The 22,430-nt window shown below is 43.5% G+C and overlaps 1 protein-coding gene across 2 annotated transcripts in view; it reads left to right on the top strand.

Moving 5' to 3' along the window:
- The window catches only part of LOC120017547 (inositol polyphosphate-5-phosphatase A-like), a 264,969-nt gene that overhangs the window by 165,358 nt on the left and 77,181 nt on the right, over positions 1-22,430 (top strand). For both annotated transcript variants that reach the window (XM_038960386.1, XM_038960385.1), the window contains exon 9: positions 20,599-20,683. In XM_038960386.1, the coding sequence (XP_038816314.1) occupies positions 20,599-20,683 (85 nt within the window). The remainder of the gene's footprint in view (positions 1-20,598; positions 20,684-22,430) is intronic.

The following is a 22,430-nucleotide window of genomic DNA, read 5'->3' as shown; positions in this document are numbered from 1 at the left end:
AAAAAGTCAAGGGGTGTGAATACTTTCTGAAGGCATTGTAACAATGCTTCCTCATGAGACCCTTACAGCCCCTTTTTCCTATAAGGAAGTATTGATATATGGGTCATTCCATCATTTCGGTGCCTTTTGAGAAGTGCAACTTGGTCCAAAAAACCTTTAGATTTCACAAAATGTGTACATTCTGTCATAAAGAGCACATGTTCAACTTCATTAAAAAAAGTTTTCCAATCTTAAGAGGTAAAAAAAATATAGACCGTCTATTAAGTGACAAATAAAGTAACCTGGTCGACAGTAACGTTTGACGATTTAAAATCTTAAATTGGCCATGAATCCCCTTGTTACAGGGAGAATGGAAGCTTTTTGTATGCAACAGGGTGTGGCAATTGAATGCAAGCTTCACTTTTTTTTATTGTTAAATAATTTCTCGCCTGTCTATCTATGTGTAAGAGGGCTGACATGTTATGCTCGACCCACTCAGTTTTCCACCACAAAACACCAGAAATTTGCCAAAACGAGTAGAACCAGCTCACTTGCTTTTACACTATTTTGACCATTAGATGTTTTATATACTTTATACAGTGCGTTCGGAAAGTGTTCAGACCCCTTTCACATTTTCTTAAGTGATTAAATAAGACATTTTCCTCCTCAATCTAAACGCAATACCCCACAATGACAAAGCAAAAACAGTTTTTTTTAAACATTTTAGCAATTGTATAAAAATAAAAAAACGAAATACCTTATTTACATAAGTATTCAGACTCTTTGCTATGAGATTCAAAATTTAGCTCAGGTACATCCTCTTTCCATTGATCATCTTTGAGATGTTTCTACAACTTGATTGGGGTCCACCTGTGGTAAATTCAATTGTTTGGACATGATTTGGATAGGCACACACCTGTCTATATAAGGTCCCACAGTTGACAAGATTGTGTCGAGGCGCATCTGGGGAATGGAACCAAAAAACTTCTGCAGCATTAAAGTTGCCCAAGAACACATTCTTAAATGCAAGAAGTTTGGAACCAATCGGGGGAGAAGGGCCTTGGTCAGGAAGGTGACTAAGAACCCAATGGTCACTCTGAAAGAGCTCTAGAGTTCCTCTGTGGAGATGGTTGTCCTTCTGGAAGGTTGTCCCATCTCTATAGCACTCCACCAATCAGGCCTTTATGGTAGAGTGGCCAGACGGAAGCCACTCCTCAGTAAAAGGCACATGACAGACCGCTTGGAGTTTGCCAAAAGGCACCTAAAGGACTATGACCATAAGAAACAAGATTTTCTGATCTGATGAAACCAAAATTGAACTTGTTGGCCTGAATGCCAATCGTCACGTCTAGAGGAAACCTGACACCATCCCTACGGTGAAGCATGGTGGTGGCAGCATCATGCTGTGGGGATGTTTTCAGTGGTAGGGACTGGGAGACTAGTCAGGATCGAGGGAAAGATGAGCGGAGAAAAGTACAGAGATCCTTGATGAAAACCTGTTCCAAAGCCCTCCAAAGGACCTCAGATTGGTGCGACGGTTCACCTTCCAACAGAACAACAACTCTAAGCACACAGCCATGACAACTCAGGAGTGGCTTTGGGACAAGTCTCGGAATGTCCTTGAGTGGACCAGCCAGAGCCCGGATTAGAACCTGATCAAACATCTCTGGAGAGACCTGAAAATAGCTGTTTAGCGACGCTCCCCATCCAACCTGACAGAGCTTGAGAGGATTTTCAGAGAAGAATGGGGTAAACTGCCCAAATACAGGTGTTACAAGCTTGTAGCGTCATACCCAAGAAGAGTCGATGCTGTAATCGCTGCCAAAGGTGCTTCAAAAAAGTACTGAGTAAAGAGTCCGAAATAAATGTGATTAAAACATGTTTTTATTATTTGCAGAAATGTTTTAAAACCTGTTTATGCTTGTTCATTATGGGGTATTGTGTGTAGATTGATGAGGGAAAAAACTATTTAATACATTTAAGAATAAGTGTGTGTGTGTGTAAATATATAAACTCAGCAAAAAAAAGAAACCGGCAACAATGTTGCCTATGGGCACAAACCCACCGTCGCTGGACCAGACAGGACTGGCAAAAGTGCTCTTCACTGACGAGTCGTGGTTTTGTCTCACCAGGGGTGATGGCCGGATTCGCGTTTATCGTCTAAGGAATGAGCGTTACACCGAGGCCTGTACTCTGGAGCGGGATCGATTTGGAGGTGGAGGGTCCGTCATGGACTGGGGCAGTGTGTCACAGCATCATCGGACTAAGCTTGTTGTCATTGCAGGCAATCTCAATGCTGTGTGTTACAGAGAAGACATCCTCCTCCCTCATGTGGTACCCTTCCTGCAGGCTCATTCTGACATGACCCACCAGCATGACAATGCCACCAGCCATACTTCTCGTTCTGTGCGTGATGTCCTGCAAGACAGGAATGTCAGTGTTCTGCCATGGCCAGCGAAGAGCCCGGATCTCAATCCCATTGAGCACGTCTGGGACCTGTTGGATCAGAGGGTGAGGGCTAGGGCCGTTTAGAAATGTCCGGACACTTGCAGGTGCCTTGGTGAAAGAGTGGGGTAACATCTCACATCAATAACTTGCAAATCTGGTCTAGTCCATGAGGAGGAGATGCACTGCAGTACTTAATGCAGCTGGTGGCACACCAGATACTGACTTTTGATTTTGACCCCCCATTTGTTCATGGACACATTATTCATTTTCTGTTAGTCACATGTCTGTGGAACTTGTTCAGTTGTTGAATCTTATGTTTTTTTTTGTTTTATTAACCTTAATCTTGTTTTATTTTCGCTGAAAATAAGTGCAGTAAACAGTGAGAGGATCTTTTTTTGCTGAGTTCATATGTACACACACACTACCATTCAAAAGTTTGATGTCACTTATAAATATCCTTGTTTTTGAAAGAAAAGCACATTTTTTGTCCATTAAAATATCAAATTGATCAGAAATACAGTGTAGACATTGTTAATGTTGTAAATGACTATTGTAGCTGGAAGCTGATTTTAAAGGAATTTCTACATAGGCGTACAGAGGCCCATTATCAGCAACCATCACTCCTGTGTTCCAATGGCATGTTGTGTTAGCTAATCCATGTTTATCATTTTAAAAGGCTAATTGATCATTAGTAAACCATTCTGCAATTATGTTAGCACCGTTGAAAACTGTTGTTCTGATTAAAGAAGCAATAAAACGGGCCTTCTTTAGACTAGTTGAGTATCTGGAGCATCAGCATTTGTGGGTTCGGTTACGGGCTCAAAATGGACAGAAACAAATTACTTTCTTCTAAACTCGTCAGTCTATTCTTGTTCTCAGAAATGAAGGCTATTCCATGCGAGAAATTGCCAATAAACTGAAGATCTCGTACAACGCTGTGTACTACTCCTTTCACAGAACAGCGCAAACTGACCCTAACCAGAATAGAAAGAGGAGTGGGAGGCCCCGGTGCACAACTGAGCAAGAGGACGAGTACATTAGAGTGTCTAGTTTGAGAAACAGACGCCTCAAAATCCTCAACTGGCAGCTTCATTAAATAGTAACCGCAAAACACCAGTCTCAACGTCAACAGTGAAGAGCCGACTCTGGGATGCTGGCCTTCCAGGCAGACTTCCTCTGTCCAGTGTCTGTGTTCTTTTGCCCATCTTAATCTATTATTTTTATTGGCCAGTCTGAGATATGGATTTTTCTTTGCAACTCTGCCTGGAAGGCCAGCATTCCGGAGTCAGCTCTTCACAGTTGATGTTGAGACTGGTGTTTTGCAGGTACTATTTAATGAAGCTGCCAGTTGAGAACTTGTGAGGCGTCTGTTTCTCAAATCTAGACACTCTAATGTACTTGTCCTCTTGCTCAGTTGTACTGGTCCTCCTGCATGTCCTTGTGTGTTGCGTATGGTCCAGATTCCAATGTTAAGTAGCTAGCTAGCTGCGCTAATGTTGCTATTTTGTTGAAAGTCCTTTTTGATACTAGCCAGATGGCCCCAGCTAGATAACTACCTAGCAAGATGACGAAGAAACAGTTGAATTCTATCTCCATAATCCCGTACTGACAGTGCCAGCCCGTAGCCAAATGTTTAACTAGCTAGCTAATGTTAGCATATTCGCTAGCACAACATAGTGCAGGGTCTTTGTCATAAATCGGCAGCTAACACAGGCAACTGTTTCGTGGAAACTAATCCGTGATTTAATTATAATGCCAATACTAGCTTCAGTAGTTAGCTAGCTTGGAGGAAGTATTTGTGTCTGCTTACTTAGCTAGTTACCATCCCATAGCTTACATTGCATATATAGTGTGGCTGGCTCATAACATTTAACTGTGGATGTTTGGAGAAAATTCCCAATTTTTATTGTTTCTCCTGTTGGCTCCCCCACGTGCTCTCTGGTTGGCTTAAAGTCAAGTTATTGGCCACTGATGAGCGTTCTGATTTTACAAGTATAAACGTCAGGTTCGTCGCTACTAGGTCGGCATACAGCAGGTACCGCTTTCTTTCTAGCAAGAGAAGGAAAGACCTCCCACTGTGATAAGTACCTATCGTCAGTCTATTGGCAGTGAGATTCATGCTTTAGACTCTGTATGTTGTAAAATGCCAAGGACTCGTGGTGTAAGGAGGACACTGAGATTATGTGCTAATTCAGAAGTCAGGGCCCTGGCCAAGAGGATGGGAAGCAGCCTGCCAAGAGCCATGTGAAAAGATAGCCATGAGATAAAATCAACACTATTTTTTTCTTTCCCCAAAAAATCGTGTTGTGTTCCTTTTTTTATTCTTCCCCTTTCAGAGTGGCTGTCCCAGTTCAGGAGAGAACAGTTTTACATTACAACTGTGAAATCCTGGCACGAAGACCCCCTTTGTCCCCCGCCATTATTTTCACACAAATATAGTCCATTGTCACACAGCTGAAGTTAATTTGATCAACATTGGAGACATTGAACTGTTTTGTTTGCTGAAAAGGCTTGTTTCATGCTCATTTTCAGGCCATTGAAAAGCAATGATTGGCAGAAAAATAATGTTGCCGTTAACAATTCAGGGCAATTAGTTTCCCAGGGGGAAGCAGTGGGCCGTACTGGCCGCCACACAGCAATTCATTGTCATTTTATGGACGGTCATCAGTCAACTGTCAGAGCGTCTCAAAGAGCCCTCCAATCTAAATGTTTCCCTTTAGGCTTTTCCCAGAACAACGGGCTGAAAGAGGAGCGAAAGAAGAGCCTGTTTCCAGGCAATAGACATGTTCAGCTGGAAGGAGGACTGAATAATTGCAGGGAGATCCTCCATAAAAGCCAGATGAATTTATTAGACAGAGTAGTGTGTGTGTGTGTGTGTGTGTGTGTGTGTGTGTGTGTGTGTGTGTGTGTGTGTGTGTGTGTGTGTGTGCACGAGCGTGTGTGTGCATGCGTGCATGTCAGACAAAATGTATGAATGAGTGTTTAAGTGGAGGTGTGGTGAATTAATTTGTGTTTATTTACTTTTTAGAGCATCTGATTGACTCAGCGTGTATGCTTATGACTTAATTGGCTGTGCATGCAAGCACCTGCTGTGACCTGTGTGTTTGTGTGGCACAGAGAATACTGAGGATGCTGCTTTATGTCATTCAGTAGAGACTGAGAGGGGAGAAGGTGCTAGCCTTTGGGTTGTGTTTAGGGGCTAGTGGACGGTGCTCTGCTAGGGCCCATATGTAGCCCTTCATGGGGGGTACTAGGGTGGGTTGGGGGTGTCAGTGTGTGACTCTGTGAACTGCCTCCTCACCCTGGGAGGCCTGGGGCAGCAGGGGTTAATCCCCAGTCAGTCTCCACTGATACCTCTCTCTCCCAGTATAGGACTAGTTCATAAACAAGTAGCTACTATTAGCTCTGCAGCGATGGGAATTAAAGTACCTTCAACAATTAAATACTGTGTATTGGCTACAGCCATTTACCTAGTTATGTTTCTGCAGAATAGAGATCTGCAGAAACGAGGCGCTATTATTGGTTCACAGGCTGTAAGATTTTTGGACTGAGTGGCTCCCATAGTGGATCTGGCAGGTGCGAACCACTGCTGAGGAGAGATTGGACAGGCTTGTATCTCCACCCATACCAGTCCGCAGAACTCCACCAGATCCAGTGGCCGACAACCTTCCTTCCTGGGTTTTTTTGGGTCACTATTAGAAATGCTTGGGGTTTGACGTTGTTGGGTTGGCTTATCCTTTAACCTCTGTGTGACCGCGACACCCTACCACCACCTCTCTTCTGGTCTGACTCAACTGGGAGAGTTGGGTAGGGTGGGTGAAGTAGTTCATGGGGGCTTGTAGGGAGCGACCGCCCCTGGGAGTCACAGGTCACATCATGGGTCCTCCCCTGTCCCATTGAGCCAGACGTCAAAAAGCACATTCTTCACAATGTTAACATTCTCCCAAATTCTCAAAATCATGCTTACAATGGATGACTCTGCATTGGCTTTTGCATTGTACCGCTGAGTTTTGTTGAGTTGAATTTGACTTGCCAAGTAATGGTAAGTCATCTTGTCAATCTCGTATTGACATCGACCCCCAGTTAAAGAGTGTAATCCTAACAGCCTGTCTATTACAACTCCGATTAACTGTCTGTCGATCACTCTCAAGAATATTTTTTGGAGTGTGTGTAGAGTTATATTACCATGTAAGAGAGAATAACTAAACCGTGTGTGTGTGTGAGAGAGGAATGTGCTCCAGGTGCTTTGTGCCGCTGCGGTAGGGGGCCTGGGAGCAGAGTTAAGGACCATGTTATAAATTAGCGGCTGACCCTGTCTTTGTGTGGCCCTATGAAGGCCTGACTGATAGCGCGCCCCCCCCCCCCCTCAGTGAGAACGGCCCCTGTGAAGAGCCTTTATCAGGGGTGTCACCGTGCGATGAATTGGCTGGGGGGAGTATGTTTATAGACTGTGTAAAGAAGTGCGTCTTTGTGTGGGAATGTCGCTGACACTCTTACAGTTTGCTTGAATGAACTGTGATGACGCGGCTAATGGGGCCCCCGCTGGGGGTCCTGCAGGGGGCCCCCAGGACCCCCCACCACAGCCCCATTCACGCCCAGTCCGCTGTGGCTAATGTGTCGATTCTTCGGGCCGCCACAAAGGCCAAGCAAAAGTCAACTTTCACACCAGCGGGTCACCACAAGTGCTTTAGGAAACTATCGTGTAAACAGTGTTACCTTCTGACCTGCCGCTGATACCTTAGCTCTGCAGACAAAACGTCCAAGGCTATGGCATTAGACATGGCTATTAGAGGGATAAAGCTGTGGGCTGGCTCAGCACTGGGCCCTGGGGAAACAGACTGGGGAGAGAGGCAATGTCTTAGTTGTCTCTATCTGTTTTCTCTCTCTTCCCTTTCTCCTCTCTCCCGCCACACTGATTTTCTTCTCCATTTTATCCCCCCGTCCCATCCTCTCTTCATGCTCATTCTCCTCTCTCTTTACTCCCTCTTTTGCGATCTTTCTCTCGCTCTCTCTCTTTCTCGCTCTCCCTCTCCTATGTACACGTGCTCCGTAAGCTTTTTGGAATTAGCGAAAACATTTTTTAATAATCATAATAAATGTATTTTATATAGCGTTCTTCATTACAAACAAGAATCTCAAAGTCACTTTGAAAACAAAAACTGTCGGGATCTGGCAGTTCATGTTTAATGGTCTTCCACAGCTTCAGATGTCTAAGCAGTTCGAAAAGGCAGTCAGTAGCGGGAGATTACATTTATTTGTCATCAAAAACGACTTTATATTGAGTAAGTGCCTTTGATGGACTGCACGTGCGCAGTTCGGCGCGGGACGACCGTTAGACCTGATGACGTGTCTCTATGCATGAGCTCAGCTAGCCAACATTGCCTACAAGCAAGATCGGGATTTCTAGATATCTTCATAAAACCTGCAAGCTGTATGTTATTTATGTCGTTCAGCCATTACTCGGAAAAACATAAGAAATTACAGTTTTTAATGTTTTATTATCCAATGATTGTACGCTAAAAGTCCTCAACTGTCAGCTTCATTAAATAGTACCTGCAAAACACCCGTCTCAACGTCAACAGTGAAGAGGCGTCTCCGGGATGCTGGCCTTCTAGGCAGAGTTGCAAAGAAAAAGCCATATCTCAGACTGGCCAATAAAAATAACAGATTAAGATGGGCAAAAGAACACAGACACTGGACAGAGGAACTCTGCCTAGAAGGCCAGCATCCCGGAGTCGCCTCTTCACTGTTGACGTTGAGACTGGTGTTTTGCGGATACTACTTAATGAAGCTGCCAGTTGAGGATTTTGAGGCGTCGGTTTCTCAAACTAGACACTCTAATGTACTCGTCCTCTTGCTCAGTTGTGCACCGGGGCCTCCCACTCCTCTTTCTATTCTGGTTAGGGCCAGTTTGCGCTGTTCTGTGAAGGGAGTAGTACACGGCGTTGTACGAGATCTTCAGTTTATTGGCAATTTCTCGCATGGAATAGCCTTAATTTCTGAGAACAAGAATAGACTGACGAGTTTAGAAGAAAGTCATTTGTTTTTGTTCATTTTGAGCCTGTAACCGAACCCACTAATGCTGATGCTCCAGATACTCAACTAGTCTAAAGAAGGCCCGTTTTATTGCTTCTTTAATCAGAACAGCAGTTTTCAGCTGTGCTAACATAATTGCAAAAGGGTTTACTAATGATCAATTAGCCTTTTAAAATGATAAACTTGGATTAGCTAACACAACGTGCCATTGGAACACAGGAGTGATGGTTGCTGATAATGGGCCTCTGTACGCCTATGTAGAAATTCCTTTAAAATCAGCTTCCAGCTACAATAGTCATTTACAACATTAACAATGTCTACACTGTATTTCTGATCAATTTGATGTTATTTTAAAGGATAAAAATGTGCTTTTCTATTCAAAAACAAGGATATATCTAAGTGACCCCAAACTTTTGAACAGTAGTGTACGTTCCCGATAACTCCTTGTCTGGAGTAAAAAAATCTTCTTCCAGTACGGGGTGAGTAATCCCTGTCCTGATATCTAGAAGCTCTTTTCGGGTCATAAGATACGGTGGCAGAAACATTATTTACAAAAGAAGTTACAAATGACGTGAAAAATAAACACACAATACACATTTGGTTAGAGGACTGTAAAACGGCATACGTCTTCTCCAGCTCCATCATGTGTCTGGGTTTTCTATCCTGTTAATGTTGACGTGCACGCCTAAGCACGCATAGAAGTACCTGGCCTGCTTCTCAAAAGTGCCCAGCTGTGCTTCTCAGTCATTTTTTCATCACCTCACACAGTAAGTCAGTAAAGTCCTTATATATATTTTTTTACATCCATTCAAATTATAATAGTTCCTCACAGTATTTGAAAAATCTTTCCAACACTCTCTCCCTCGATAATCAGTGTCGCTAATAAATAGGCTATGGACATGTTGCGTGTATTTGTTTCTATTTTAGTAGTCAATTTCATCTTCATACTATAGCATAGCTGTCCCCTTTATACTTCTCTTTGTCAATTCATTATCTTATAGCCTACTTTCAGGGAAGCCAAGATTTTTTAATACCTTTTAAGGAAAGAATAAATATTTGCTTGTCTCTGATATTGGCTTTGATTGACGGGTGCTATTATGGGGCGGTGCATGTGTGAGTTTGTTGATTCTCCCAATAGGCCTATATTTCTATTCAGAAAGTTTCCTAAATTAGCCTGTCTGGACTCCATCTCTTTAATAAGATTCAAACTCTCCAGTCATGATGTAATCTTGTAAAAGGCTTGTTTTCAGTAGCTTAGGCTACATTATGTCTCTCATTACAGCGTCTTCTCACTGAAGAAAATGTGTAATTGCCATCGAATGACCGCAGCAGTAGGGTTTTTGACATTATGCGAATTTTTCCGAATAGTGCTCTTTCAGTCTCTTGAAGCATGTCTGGGGAAGGTCTGCGGCGGCAGGTAGCCTAGTGGTTAGAGCGTTGGGCCAGTAACCGGAAGGTTGCAAGATCGAATCCCCGAGCTGACAAGGTAAAAATCTGTCGTTCTGCCCCTAAACAAGGCAGTTAACCCACTAGGCCATCATTGAAAATAAGAATGTGTTCTTAACTGACTTGCCTAGTTAAATAAAGTTAAAATAAAAAATAAGTGGGAGAAAACCCATGAGCTAATTTCAATGGGATCGGTATTTATTTGTTTTATATGCAGAAAAGCCAACAGACAAGGACAAAGTAGGCATATATCTTTATTTTGACTCCTTTAATGTTGTGTCAATACGAAAATATGACAGATGCTTTCAAACCTGGCATTTCTTAATTTGTCTATTTAATATTTAAAAGTAATAACCTGAATAATCATAATGGAATGCCATGATATTAACGATGTGTAATGGCTTGTTTCAAGTAGGTTTCTATTAAGAAGCATATCCATGTAAAAAAGTGAACAAACAGAATTGTGTCCTTTCTTGACCCCCCCCCCCCCCCAAAAAAAAACCTGAACGGTTATGTTGTTATGCTGGCCAATTACCATAATCTCAAATTCCAAGACTGTCACAGCCCTTTACTTTTGTTAGACCTCTATTTATTTTTACAGACTAACTTGCATTTTCATTGTGGCCCATTTGGCCCTAGGACACATGGGTTTGCAAACACAACTTTTCAACTAAAGAAATGTTACTGTCTTTAAGTGGCCATTCCATTGGCTACTTGCACCACAAATAAATGCAGGGGGAACTGTCCTCGTAGTCGAATAGTGCTCTTTCAGTCTCTTGGAAGGTCAATGATGACATCGTGTGTGTTAACCCCATCCAGCCACCAGCACTCCCCCCACAACAAACATCTTTTCCCGGGCTACTCTCTCCCCTCCCCTCCCAATCGCTCCTATTCTGCCTGGTCTGTGGTGGTGCTTTATGATAGAGGACTAGGAAGGAACCCACCACCGAGTGCCTTCTCTTTTTACAGCCTCATAAATATTGTTATCAGGGGTCCGGGAAGGAGTCCACCCTCCACCCAGAGATTTATCCCTCCGATTAGCGAGGTGCTAGCATCCTGAATCATTAATTACACAAGTAGGCTTGCAGCGCTACCACCATCATCTTAATTTCTTATCTCTCCTCTGTAGGATGGGGCCTCTTAAGTCAATTATTAGGTATAGGAAGTTAATTATATGTCGCTTATGTGCGTTTTAAATGCGCTTGGATGCCGGTTCTGCTGTAGATCTGGAAGCATTCCACGAACCTGGGATCTGGACTCCATGAATCCTCCCTAACTCACACACACAGTTCTATATTACAGTTGAAATCGGGAAGTTTACATACACCTTAGCCAAATACATTTAAACTCAGTTTTTCACAATTCTTGACATTTAATCCTAGTAAAAATTCCCTGTCTTATGTCAGTTAGAATCACCACTTTATTTCAAGAATGTGAAATGTCAGAATAATAGTAGAGAATGATTCACTTCAGCTTTTATTTCTTTCATAACATTCCCAGTGGGTCAGAAGTTTACATACACTCAATTAGTATTTGGTAGCATTGCCTTTAAATTGTTTAGCTTGGGTCAAATGTTTCAGATAGCCTTCCACAATAAGTTGGGTGAATTTTGGCCCGTTCCTCCTGACAGAGCTGGTGTAACTGAGTCAGGTTTGTAGGCCTCCTTGCTCGCACACGTTTTCTCAGTTCTGCCCACACATTTTCTATGGGATTGAGGTTTTGTGATGGCCACTCCAATACCTTGATGTTGTTGTCCTTAAGCCATTTTGCCACAACTTTGGAAGTATGCTTGGGGTCATTGTCCATTTGGAAGACCCATTTGTGACCAAGCTTTAACTTCCTGACTGATGTCTTGAGATGTTGCTTCAATATATCCACATAATGTTCCTTCTTTATGTTGCCATCTATTTTGTGAAGTGCACCAGTCCTCCCTGCAGTGAAGCACCCCCACAACATGATGCTGCCACCCCCACAACATGATGCTGCCACCCCCATGCTTCACGGTTGGGATGGTGTTCTTCGGCCTACAAGCCTCCCCCTTTTTCCTCCAAACATAACGATGGTCATTATGGCCAACCAGTTCTATTTTTGTTTCATCAGACCAGAGGACAGTTCTCCAAAAAGTACGATCTTTGTTCCCATGTGCAGTTGCAAACCGTAGTCTGGCTTTTTTATGACAGTTTTGGAGCAGTGGCTTCTTCCTTGCTGAGCGGCCTTTCAGGTTATGTTGATATAGGACTCGTTTTACTGTGGATATAGATACTTTTGTGCATGTTTCCTCCAGCATCTTCACAAGGTCCTTTGCTGTTGTTCTGGGATTGATTTTCACTCCTTCTCACCAAAGTACGTTCATCTCTAGGAGACAGAACACGTCTCCTTCCTGAGCGGTATGACGGCTGCGTGGTCCCATGGTGTTTATACTTGCGTACTATTGTTTGTACAGATGAACGTGATACCTTCAGGCATTTGGAAATTGCTCCCAAGGATGAACTAGACTTGTGGAGGTCAACAATTGTTTTCTGAGGTCTTGGCTGATTTCTCATGATGTCAAGTAAAGAGGCACTGAGTGTGAAGGTAGGCCTTGAAATACACCTCCAATTGACTATCAGAAGTTCTAAAGCCATGACATCATTTTCTGTAATTTTAAAACCACAGTCAACTTAGTGTATGTAAACTTCTGACCGACTGGAATTGTTATACAGTGAATTATACGTGAAATAATCTGTCTGTAAACAATTGTTGGAAAAATGACTTTTGTCATGCACAAAGTAGATGTCCTAACCGACTTGCCAAAATTATAGTTTAACAAGAAATTTGTGGAGTGGTTGAAAAACAAGTTTTAATGACTCCAACCTAAGTGTATGTAAACTTCAGACTTCAACTGTACCTCTGGTTCTATTACGTACTGTGGGTGTCTGGATTTCTCTTTTCTTAATATTCCGTGACCATGTCCCTACAGTGCCTTCGGAAAGTATTCAGACCCCTTGACTTTTTCCACATTTTGTTACGTTACAGCCTTATGCTAAAATTGATTTTTTTTCCCCCCTCATCAATATACACACAATGACAAAGCAAAAACAGCTGTTGCGGAATGCTTGTGCTTCTAGTTCCGACAGTGCAGCAATATTTAACAAGTAATTTCACAACAACTACCTTATACACACAAGTGTAAAGGGATGAATATGGATGAGCGATGGCCATAAGCAAGATGCAGTAGATGGTATAGAGTACAGTATATACATATGAGATGAGTAATGTATGTAACATTATATAAAGTGGCATTGTTTAAAGTGACTAGTGAAACATTTATTACATCCAATTATTAATTATTAAAGTGGCTAGACTCATCTCTGTTGGCAGCAGCCACTCAATGTTAGTGGTGGCTGTTTAACAGTCTGATGGCCTTGAGATAGAAGCTGTTTTTCAGACTCTGTCCCAGCTTTGATGCACCTGTACTGACCTCGCCTTATGGATGGTAGCACGGTGAACAGGCAGTGGCTCGTTTGGTTGTTGTCCTTGATGATCTTTTTGGCCTTCCTGTGACATCGGGAGCTGTAGGTGTCCTGGAGGGCAGGTAGTTTGCCCCCGGTGATGCGTTGTGCAGACCGCACCACCCTCTGGAGAGCCCTGCGGTTGTGGGCGGTGCAGTTGCCATACCAGGCATCTGTAAAAGTTTGTGAGGGTTTTAGGTGACAAGCCAACTTTTCAGCTTCCTGAGGTTGAAGAGGCGCTGTTGCGGCTTCTTCATCACACTGTATGTGTGGGTGGACCATTTCAGTTTGTCAGGGATGTGTACGCCAAGGAACAGGGAGTACATTTCTTTTTTCTTGTGGTATCCAATTGGTAGTTAGTCTTGTCTCATCGCTGCAACTCCTGTACGGACTCGGGAGAGGCGAAGGCCGAGAGCCGTGCGTCCTCCGAAACGCATCCCAGCCAAGCCGCACTGCTTCTTGACACAATGCCCACTTAACCCAGAAGCCAACCGCACCATTGTGTTGGAGGAAACACCATACACCTGGCGACCATGTCAGCGTGTGCGCTGAGCCCGACCCCCCCACAGGAGTCGCTAGTGCACGATGGGACAAGGACAACCCTGCCGGCCAAACCCTCCCCTAACCCGGACGATGCTGGGCCAATTGTGCGCTGCCCTATGGGTCTCCCGGTCGCTGCCGGTTGCGACAGAGCCTGGACTCAAACCCAGAATCTCTAGTGGCACCGCTAGCACTGCTATGCAGTGCCTTAGACCACTGCGCCACTCAGGAGGCCGGTGATGTTGTTTCCTACCTTCACCACCTGGGTGCGGCCCGTCAGGAAGTCCAGGACACAATTACACAGGGCAGGGTTCAGACCCAGGGCCTCGAGCTTGGAGGGTACTATGGTGTTGAATGCTCAGCTATAGTCAATGAACAGCATAATTACATAGGTATTCCTTTTGTCCAGATGGGATAGGGCAGTGTGATGGCGATTGCATCGTCTGTGGACCTATTGGGGAGGTAAGCATATTGAATTTGTTTTATTTCACCTTTATTTAACCAGGTAGGCCAGTTGAGATCAAGTTCTAATTTACAACTGCGACCTGGCAAAGATAAAGCAAAGCAGTGCGACACAAACAACAAGACAGAGTTACACATGGAATAAACAAACGTATAGTCAATAACACAATAGAAAAAGTCTATATACAGTATGTGCAAATGGCGTGAGGAGGTAAGGCAATAGAAGCGAAGTAATTACAGTTTAGCAAATTGACACTGGAGTGATAGATGTACAGATGATGTGCAAGTAGAAATACCGGTGAGCAAAAAAGTAATTAAAACAATATGGGGATGAGGTAGGTAGTTGGATGGGCTATTCACAGATGGGCTGTGTACAGCTGCAGCGATCGGTAAGCTGCTCAGATAGCTGATGCTTAAAGTTAGTGAGAGAGATATGTCTCCAACTTCAGCAATTTTTGCAATTCGTTCCAGTCATTGGCAGCAGAGAACTGGAAGGAAAGGCGGCCAAAGTAGGTGTTGGCTTTGGGGATGACCAGTGAGATATACCTGCTGGAGCGCTGCTACGGGTGGGTGTTATGGTGACCAGTGAGCTGAGATAAGGTGGAGCTTTACCTAGCAAAGACTTATAAATGACCTGGAGCCAGTTGGTCTGGCTACGAATATGTAGCGAGGGCCAGTCGACGAGAGCATACATGTCGCAGTGGTGGGTGGGGCGTTGGTGACAAACCGGATGGCACTGTGATAGACTGCATCAAGTTTGCTGAGTAGAGTGTGCGAGGCTATTTTGTAGTTTTACAAGGGTATGTTTGGCAGCGTGAGTGAAGGAGGTTTTGTTGTGAATTAGGAAGCCGATTCTAGATTTAATTTTGGATTGTAGTTGCTTAATGTGATTCTGGAAGGAGAGTTTACAGTCTAGCCAGACACCTAGGTATTTGTACTTGACACATATTCTAAGTCAGAACCGTCCAGGGTAGTGATGCTAGTCGGGCGGGTGCGGGCAGCGATCGGTTGAAAAGCATGCATTTAGTTTTACTAGCGTTTAGTTAGAGCAGTTGAAACTCGTTTGGAGGTTAATTAACACAGTGTCTAAAGAAGGGCCAGATGTATACAGAATGGTGTCTGCGTAGAGGTGGATCAGGGAATCACCAGCAGCAAGAGCGACATCGTTGATATACACAGAGAAGAGTCGGCCCGAGAATTGAACCCTGTGGTACCCCCATAGAGATTGCCAGAGGTCCGGACAACAGGCCCTCCGATTTGACACACTGAACTCTGAGAAGTATTTGTGAACCAGGAGAGGCAGTCATTTATTGAGTCTGACGATAAGAATACGGTGATTGACAGAGTGGAAAGCCTTGGCCAGGTCAATGAAGTGGGTCTAGGGTGACAGGTAAGATGGCGATGATAGGAACGTTGACTAGACTCTCAAAGCACTTCATGATGACCGAAGCTAGTGCTACGAGGCGATAGTCATATAGTTCAGTTACTTTTGCATTCTTGGGTACAGGAACAATGTGTAACTGTACTGTTAACAGCTTAGCTTCCTCCACTGTCCGACTGCCCCATACTGTGCTCAAACCAGTGATCATCTGCTTCGCATACACATGACCGCCCTCCTTGACAACGTTCCAACATGTTGAGCCACCCAAAAGGTACCGATTGGATGGCTCCATCCCTGACATTCAAGCTTACGACATATTCTTAACTCCGTTACATATGGTCATTACATCACCACATACTAAGTAGTATGCAAGTGTGGATATTGGGACCGAGTTCATGACTGCACAAATCCCATGCAAAGTATAGCAGCTTCCCATAGAAAGGAGATCATGCCCATAGGGGGCACAAGGGCACATGCCCCCTCAGATTTCTCCTGTTTTTTAATTTGTCAGATGTTAAATGAATGACTAAATGTTTTTTCATAATTATTTATAAAAATATCTGTCAGTGGTATTTTGCGGATGGGCCACACTGACTGGACCAGGCAAAGAGTACTCTTCCCCCCAATTCTCCCTAGTAAGTGGTGCAGAGCAGAGAGAGAGTGACGGTGTTTAATTTGAGTTTAGCTGCCGGTGATGGGAAGGACTCGCAAAAGGTATGCTTGTAAATTGACATTTGATCAAGCTATGGAGCCTATCCTTCTTGATGAATAAATCAAATCGAGATGTTATGATTCTCTGTAATTCTAGCCACCTAGCAATTTTATGAAGTTGGCTTTAGCTAGCCAGCTAGATAGGTTCCCGATCGCCCAGTCACATAACTAGCACCAAGCCACTTCAGGCTATCAATCAAGTTAGAGTAGCTTGTCAAACTATCTTAGCTGGCATGCCTGCTGGCAAGTTTGCAGGTCTTTAGAAATACAAGCAATTACTAAATGTACTGAATAAGACTCACATTCCTTTCAATCTTTTACCCAGATTTTAGCAGAGAAGCACATTTAGTTTATTTAAAAAAACAAACCACCAGTCAGGAGGATACAGACAGCTCAATAGTTATGCAGATAAATACTTAGTTTTACATGCAATCTGAGAGAGGGAATACCTAGTCCGTTGCACAACTGAATGCATTCAACATTTAACCCAACCTCTCTGAATTAGAGAGGTGCCGGAGGCTGCCTTAATCAACGACCACGTCATCAGTGCCCAGGGGAGCAGCTGTTGGGGGTTAACTGCCATGCTCAAGGGCAGAAGGGAAGATTTTTTCACCTTGCCGGCTCTGGGATTCGAACCAGCGACCTTTTAGTTACTGGCCCAATGCTTTTAACCGCTAAGCTACCTGGCACCATATGATAATATCATGTGTGTTATGATCCCATGTTACTGCGATGTCATATCTTAGACATGTTAGTGCAGGATAGAGACAAATGTGTTTGATGGGGTTGAGGTCAGGGTTCTGTGCAGACCAGTCAAGTTCTTCCACACCGATCTTGACATACCCTTTCTGTATGGACCTTGCTTTGTGCACGGGGCATCGTCAGGCTGAAACAGGAAAGGGCCTTACCCAAACTGTTGCCATAAAGTTGGAAGCTCAGTACCGTCTAGAATGTCATAGCATTAAGATTTCCTTTCACTGGAGCTAAGGGGCCTAGCCCAAACCATGAAAAACCACCCCAGACCATTATTCCTCCTCCAAACTTTACAGTTGGCACTATGCATTGGGGCAGGGAGCACTCTCCTGGCATCCGCCGAACCCGGATTTGTCCGTCGGACTGTCAGATGGTGAAGCGTGAATTCATCAGAATGCGTTTCCACTGCTCTAGTCTGCCAATGGCGGCGACCTTTACACCACTCCAGCTGACGCTTGGGATTGCACATGGTGACCTTAGGCTTGTGTGCGGCTGCTTGGCCATGGAAACCCATTTCATGAAGCTTCCAGAGGCAGTTTGGAACTCGGTAGTGAGTGTTGCTGCCGAGGACAGATGATTTTTATGCGCTTCAGCACTCGGTTATCACGTTCTGTGAGCTTGTGTGGCCTACCACTTCGCGGCTGAGCCTAGACGTTTCCACTTCACAATAACTGCCCCGGTGAACTGTGGCATCCTATGACGTTGCCATGTTGAAAGTCACTGAGCTCTTCGTTAAGGATGTGTGCTCAATTTTATACACCTATCAGCAACGGGTGTAGCAGATTCTAAAGGGGTGTCCACATACTTTTGTATGTACAATTATCTCTAAGGTCCCTCAGTCGAGCAGTAAATTTTAAACACAGATTCGACCAGGGAGGTTTTCCAATGCAAAAAAGGGCAGCTATTGAATATCCCTTTGAGCACGAGGAAGATGTTAATTACAATGATACAGGCGTCTTTCCTGGATTTCACCATGAGGAAAATGGTGAGTTGAAGGGCAGTGATAGGAGAATACAACACTAACCTATTTGACAGAGTGAAAAGGAAGCCTGTACAGAATTGAATATATTCCAAAACATGTTTGGGACAACATCTTCAAGCATAGTGGTGGCTGCTTCATGTTATGTGTATGCTTTTCAGTATACAAAGAAACAGAACAGAGCTAAGACCTGGTAGTCTGCTTTTCAACAGGCACTCAAATATGCACTGGAGTTACCAAGACGTTGAATGTTCCCGAGTGGCCTAGTTAGTTTTGGCTTAAATCTGTCTACATGGAAATGGCTGTCTAGCTATTAGCAAAGCTCTTAGACTTACCCAGAAAAACACAAATGTTGGACTGTCTCAGGGGTTTGAATACTTACGTAAATTGGATATTCATTTTTCAATACTTGGGTATTGTGTGTAGATGGGTGAGACATTTTGAATTCAGGTTGTAACAAAATGTGGAATACTTTCTGAAGGCACGGGATTGCTGATGCTTTGTATTGTCACGAACCGGCTCAAAGTTCATAACAAAATACCATTGTTAATTGTGTGTGTGTAATCAGTAGTGTGAGTGTTTTGCATGCATACATGTGATATGCAGGGTGTTGAAAGGTGCCAAAGCATTCAAACAAAAGGCCACAAAAATACCACAACAAAATCTATAAAGGTGTCTGCATGGAGAGAGTCTCCTCCATGAATGGGGAAGTGGTGTATTTATCCTGGGACACACCCGGGCCCAGGTGTGTCCCATGTCGCTAACGACCCTCTCGGCTCCGCCCACCGGCATCCTAATAAGGAAAACGAGAGCAAAGAGAAAATATACGGCAGACAGACTGGGAGTGGTAATTAAATGTTTCAAGAACAAAATTACATGTAAGTATTTTAGTAATTGTAGTGAGGACAGTAACATTAGTAAAAAGTGTAATATCCTTTAAAAGTATGTATTAAAGTGTTTGTAATAGCATAAATGTGGCAAAACTAATGTAGACATTAATACATGCATTTACATTGCTTGCAAAATATTTTTTCAGGCATGGTGGCTTCAGCACATCCCCCTATCTGTCACCCAAATAATGGGTGTATGACGCCCCTACAAGCACACTCAGTCAAATCTCGTCATACGCCATTTGGAATAGCATGTTCAAATCAACTCAATCACAATCTAGAACATATACTGAACCAAAATTATAAATGCAACATGCAGCAATTTCAAAGAGTTTACTGAGTTACAGTTAATATAAGGAAATCAGTCAATTTTAAATAAATTCATTAGGCCCTAATCTATGGATTTCACGTGACTGGGCAGGGGCACAGCCATGGGTGGGCCTGGGAGGGCAAAGGCCCACCCACAATCAGAATTTGTTTTTCCCCACAAAAGAGCTTTATTACAGACAGAAATACTCCTATGCACCCCTCCCCCGCCCTCTCTCTCTCTGACGATCCCACAGGTGAAGAAGCCGGATGTGGAGGTCCTGGGCTGGCATGGTTACACGTGGTCTGCGGTTGTGGGGCGGGTTGGACGTACAATTGCACGCTCCGTCAAAACATGAGAGATCTGTGGCATTGTGTTGTGTGACAAAACTGCACATTTTAGAGTGGCCTTTTATTGTCCCCAGCGCAAGGTGCACCTGTGTAATGGTCATGCTGTTTAATCAGCTTCTTGATATGCCTAACCTGTCAGGTGGATGGATTATCTTGACAAAGGATAACATTCTCACTAACAGAAATGTAAACACTTTTGTGCACAACATTTGAGAGAGATACGTTTTTTGTGCATATGGACAATTTCTGGGATATTTTATTTCAGCTCATTACACACGGGACCAGCACTTTACATGTTGTGTTTATATTTTTGTTCATTGGAATTTGAAACTTGCACAGTTTGATTGTGATACCCCTGCACATTAACTCGGTACCCCCTGTATATAGCCTCGGTATTGGTATTGGAATTTTGTGTTACTTTTAATAAACGTTTTTACTTTAATTTATTTTGTAAATATTTTCTTAACTCTATTTCTTGAACTGCATTGTTAGTTAAGGGCTTGTTAGTAAGCATTTCACGGTAAGGTCTACACCTGCACATGTGACAAATGTGATTTGATTTGAATAAAAATATTTGAAAAGCCCCAATCTACACAAACCTATTCACGTTAACTGCTTTTTTGTTGTTGTCATGTTGAATATTGTTATTCACAGGGGTGCAAACGTCTTGCAAGTGTTGGTACCACCAGGTGGTGGTGTGCACCTCATAAATAAAATGCCCTGAGGAAACCAAACACTGAGGCCCAGCAGAGAGTCCCATCAACAGTATACAACTCCACTTAGATCAATTCACTTTTAATGACAAATACTTTTCATGTTTTTCAGGATCACTGACCAGCGGTTTGAGAAGGTGCCATATTTTGTCTTTGGGGACTTCAACTTCAGGTTGGATACAAGGCAGGTTATCGAGGTAAGCACATTGATGCATGTGTTGCGAACACATCAGTTAGTGTCTACACTATATGTGATTTGGCACATGCACCTTGACATGGATAGGTGTTGCTGATCTCTCTGTGTGTGTGTGTGTGTGCACAGTTTTCTAGGGTTTGTGGGGGACAAGAGCCATCACAGTTATCGCTCATTTTCACCCCTCCACTGTCGTTGGCCCAGCTGTCTTTGCCAACCAACCCTCCAAGTCCATTATGTTATCTTGCCGTCCCCCTTCACTTTCTCTCTCTCTTCCTTCCTCTCTCCCTCCCTTTCTCTTGGTGCAAATGACGCCACATTAGAGTCAGTGTAGTCATTCAGCAATCCTCATCAGGAGATTGGGGGGCTGTAGGATAACAAGCCATAAAGTTCCACACAGACAGTGGAGCTCCATGATAAGAGAGAGACTAGCCACTTGTGGGGCGAACCCTGCTCCCACCACACAATGGCACCTCAAATCAGTGGCTCTGTTCAAGTCGTGGGGATTGTTCATTTGGGAGAAGACCCTATGTCTCAAAAGGGAAGGGGAAGAGGAGTGGGGAGGAGGGGGTGGGCGGTTGTTGAATGGAGGGCTTTTGCTCAAATGATTCAGGAAATACTTCATCCTGTGAGGTAAAGTGAGAAGGGCCTTTTGAACGGGGAGTGTAGTTTAACCATCGAAACACTAGGGGAGGAATTGAATAGAATACTTAATTGAACGCAGAGGTCATGTGCTATTCCTCGTAGGCAAACATTAAATGAGCATGTTGTTTCACGCTGCTGTGTTCAGCTGCTGGGTTGTTGCGTGTGTGACCATATGATGTTTTCTACTGTATCTTATCACATTGATATATTGCGTAGTCTAGTCTTTTGGCGGTACATTGAATTCCACAGCCGTATTTAGGGCACATTAGAGCTGCTGATCATGTGAGAATATTATGCTTTGGAGATAATAGTGATCACATCACGAAACCAGGACAAAATTTTTACCTGATTTGGGAGATGTTCATTCATAGAATGGCCCTTTGGAAAAAGGATTGTTGACATTTGACATTTGTATCTAAACGCATAATTGATCATCAAAGTTGGCATATTTATAACATTTTGGCTAACCAAGGCCTCCTTTAAGTCTCCATAATGTTTCATCTGTAAGTGCTACAAAGCAAGAATTGGTGTCAAATTAAGCTTTTTCCGCCTGCTCTGTAATATGAGTAGTATTTTGATTTCAATAATAAAAAATAAACGTGTACATTTTGGCACTTTTTTTTTTATTTAGTCTATTCTTAGTAATTTTGACTACAATATCATTGCCTCAATCACATTTTTGTCATTTGAATAATGAGAGAGTAGTAGCAGAATGACCAGATGCTGCTGCAAAGTATTGGCAAATTAGTATGGGTTGCACCTCCATCACTCGGTCACGTCATTGCCATTGTTATCAACGTTCCACAGATGCCGCAGCCACATTGATGTCCAAAAGTAGAACGGGAGCTAATGACTGTTTCGCCCAGTGATGTAGTCGAGTTACTAAACTTCGAGTCCGAATCGAGTCCCAAGTCCTCTGTGCTCGAGTCCCAAGTCCATGGTCGAGTCACCAGTCCCTATGGCTGAATTCCGAGTCCCAGTGCTCGAGTCAATAAATTGTTTGCTATCCCTTTTCCTTACTTTCTGTGCCACAAAATGTTTGCATATAGGCTACTGGTTATATGTTACTAGAGCCACGTTCAGTTAAAAAAACGATCTTGAATGTT

This window comes from Salvelinus namaycush, chromosome 22 (genome assembly GCF_016432855.1).
Source record: "Salvelinus namaycush isolate Seneca chromosome 22, SaNama_1.0, whole genome shotgun sequence".
Taxonomy (NCBI): Eukaryota; Metazoa; Chordata; class Actinopteri; order Salmoniformes; family Salmonidae; genus Salvelinus; species Salvelinus namaycush.
The sequence above is the reverse complement of the archived record's forward strand: the minus strand, read 5'-3'. Positions and strand labels throughout refer to the sequence as shown.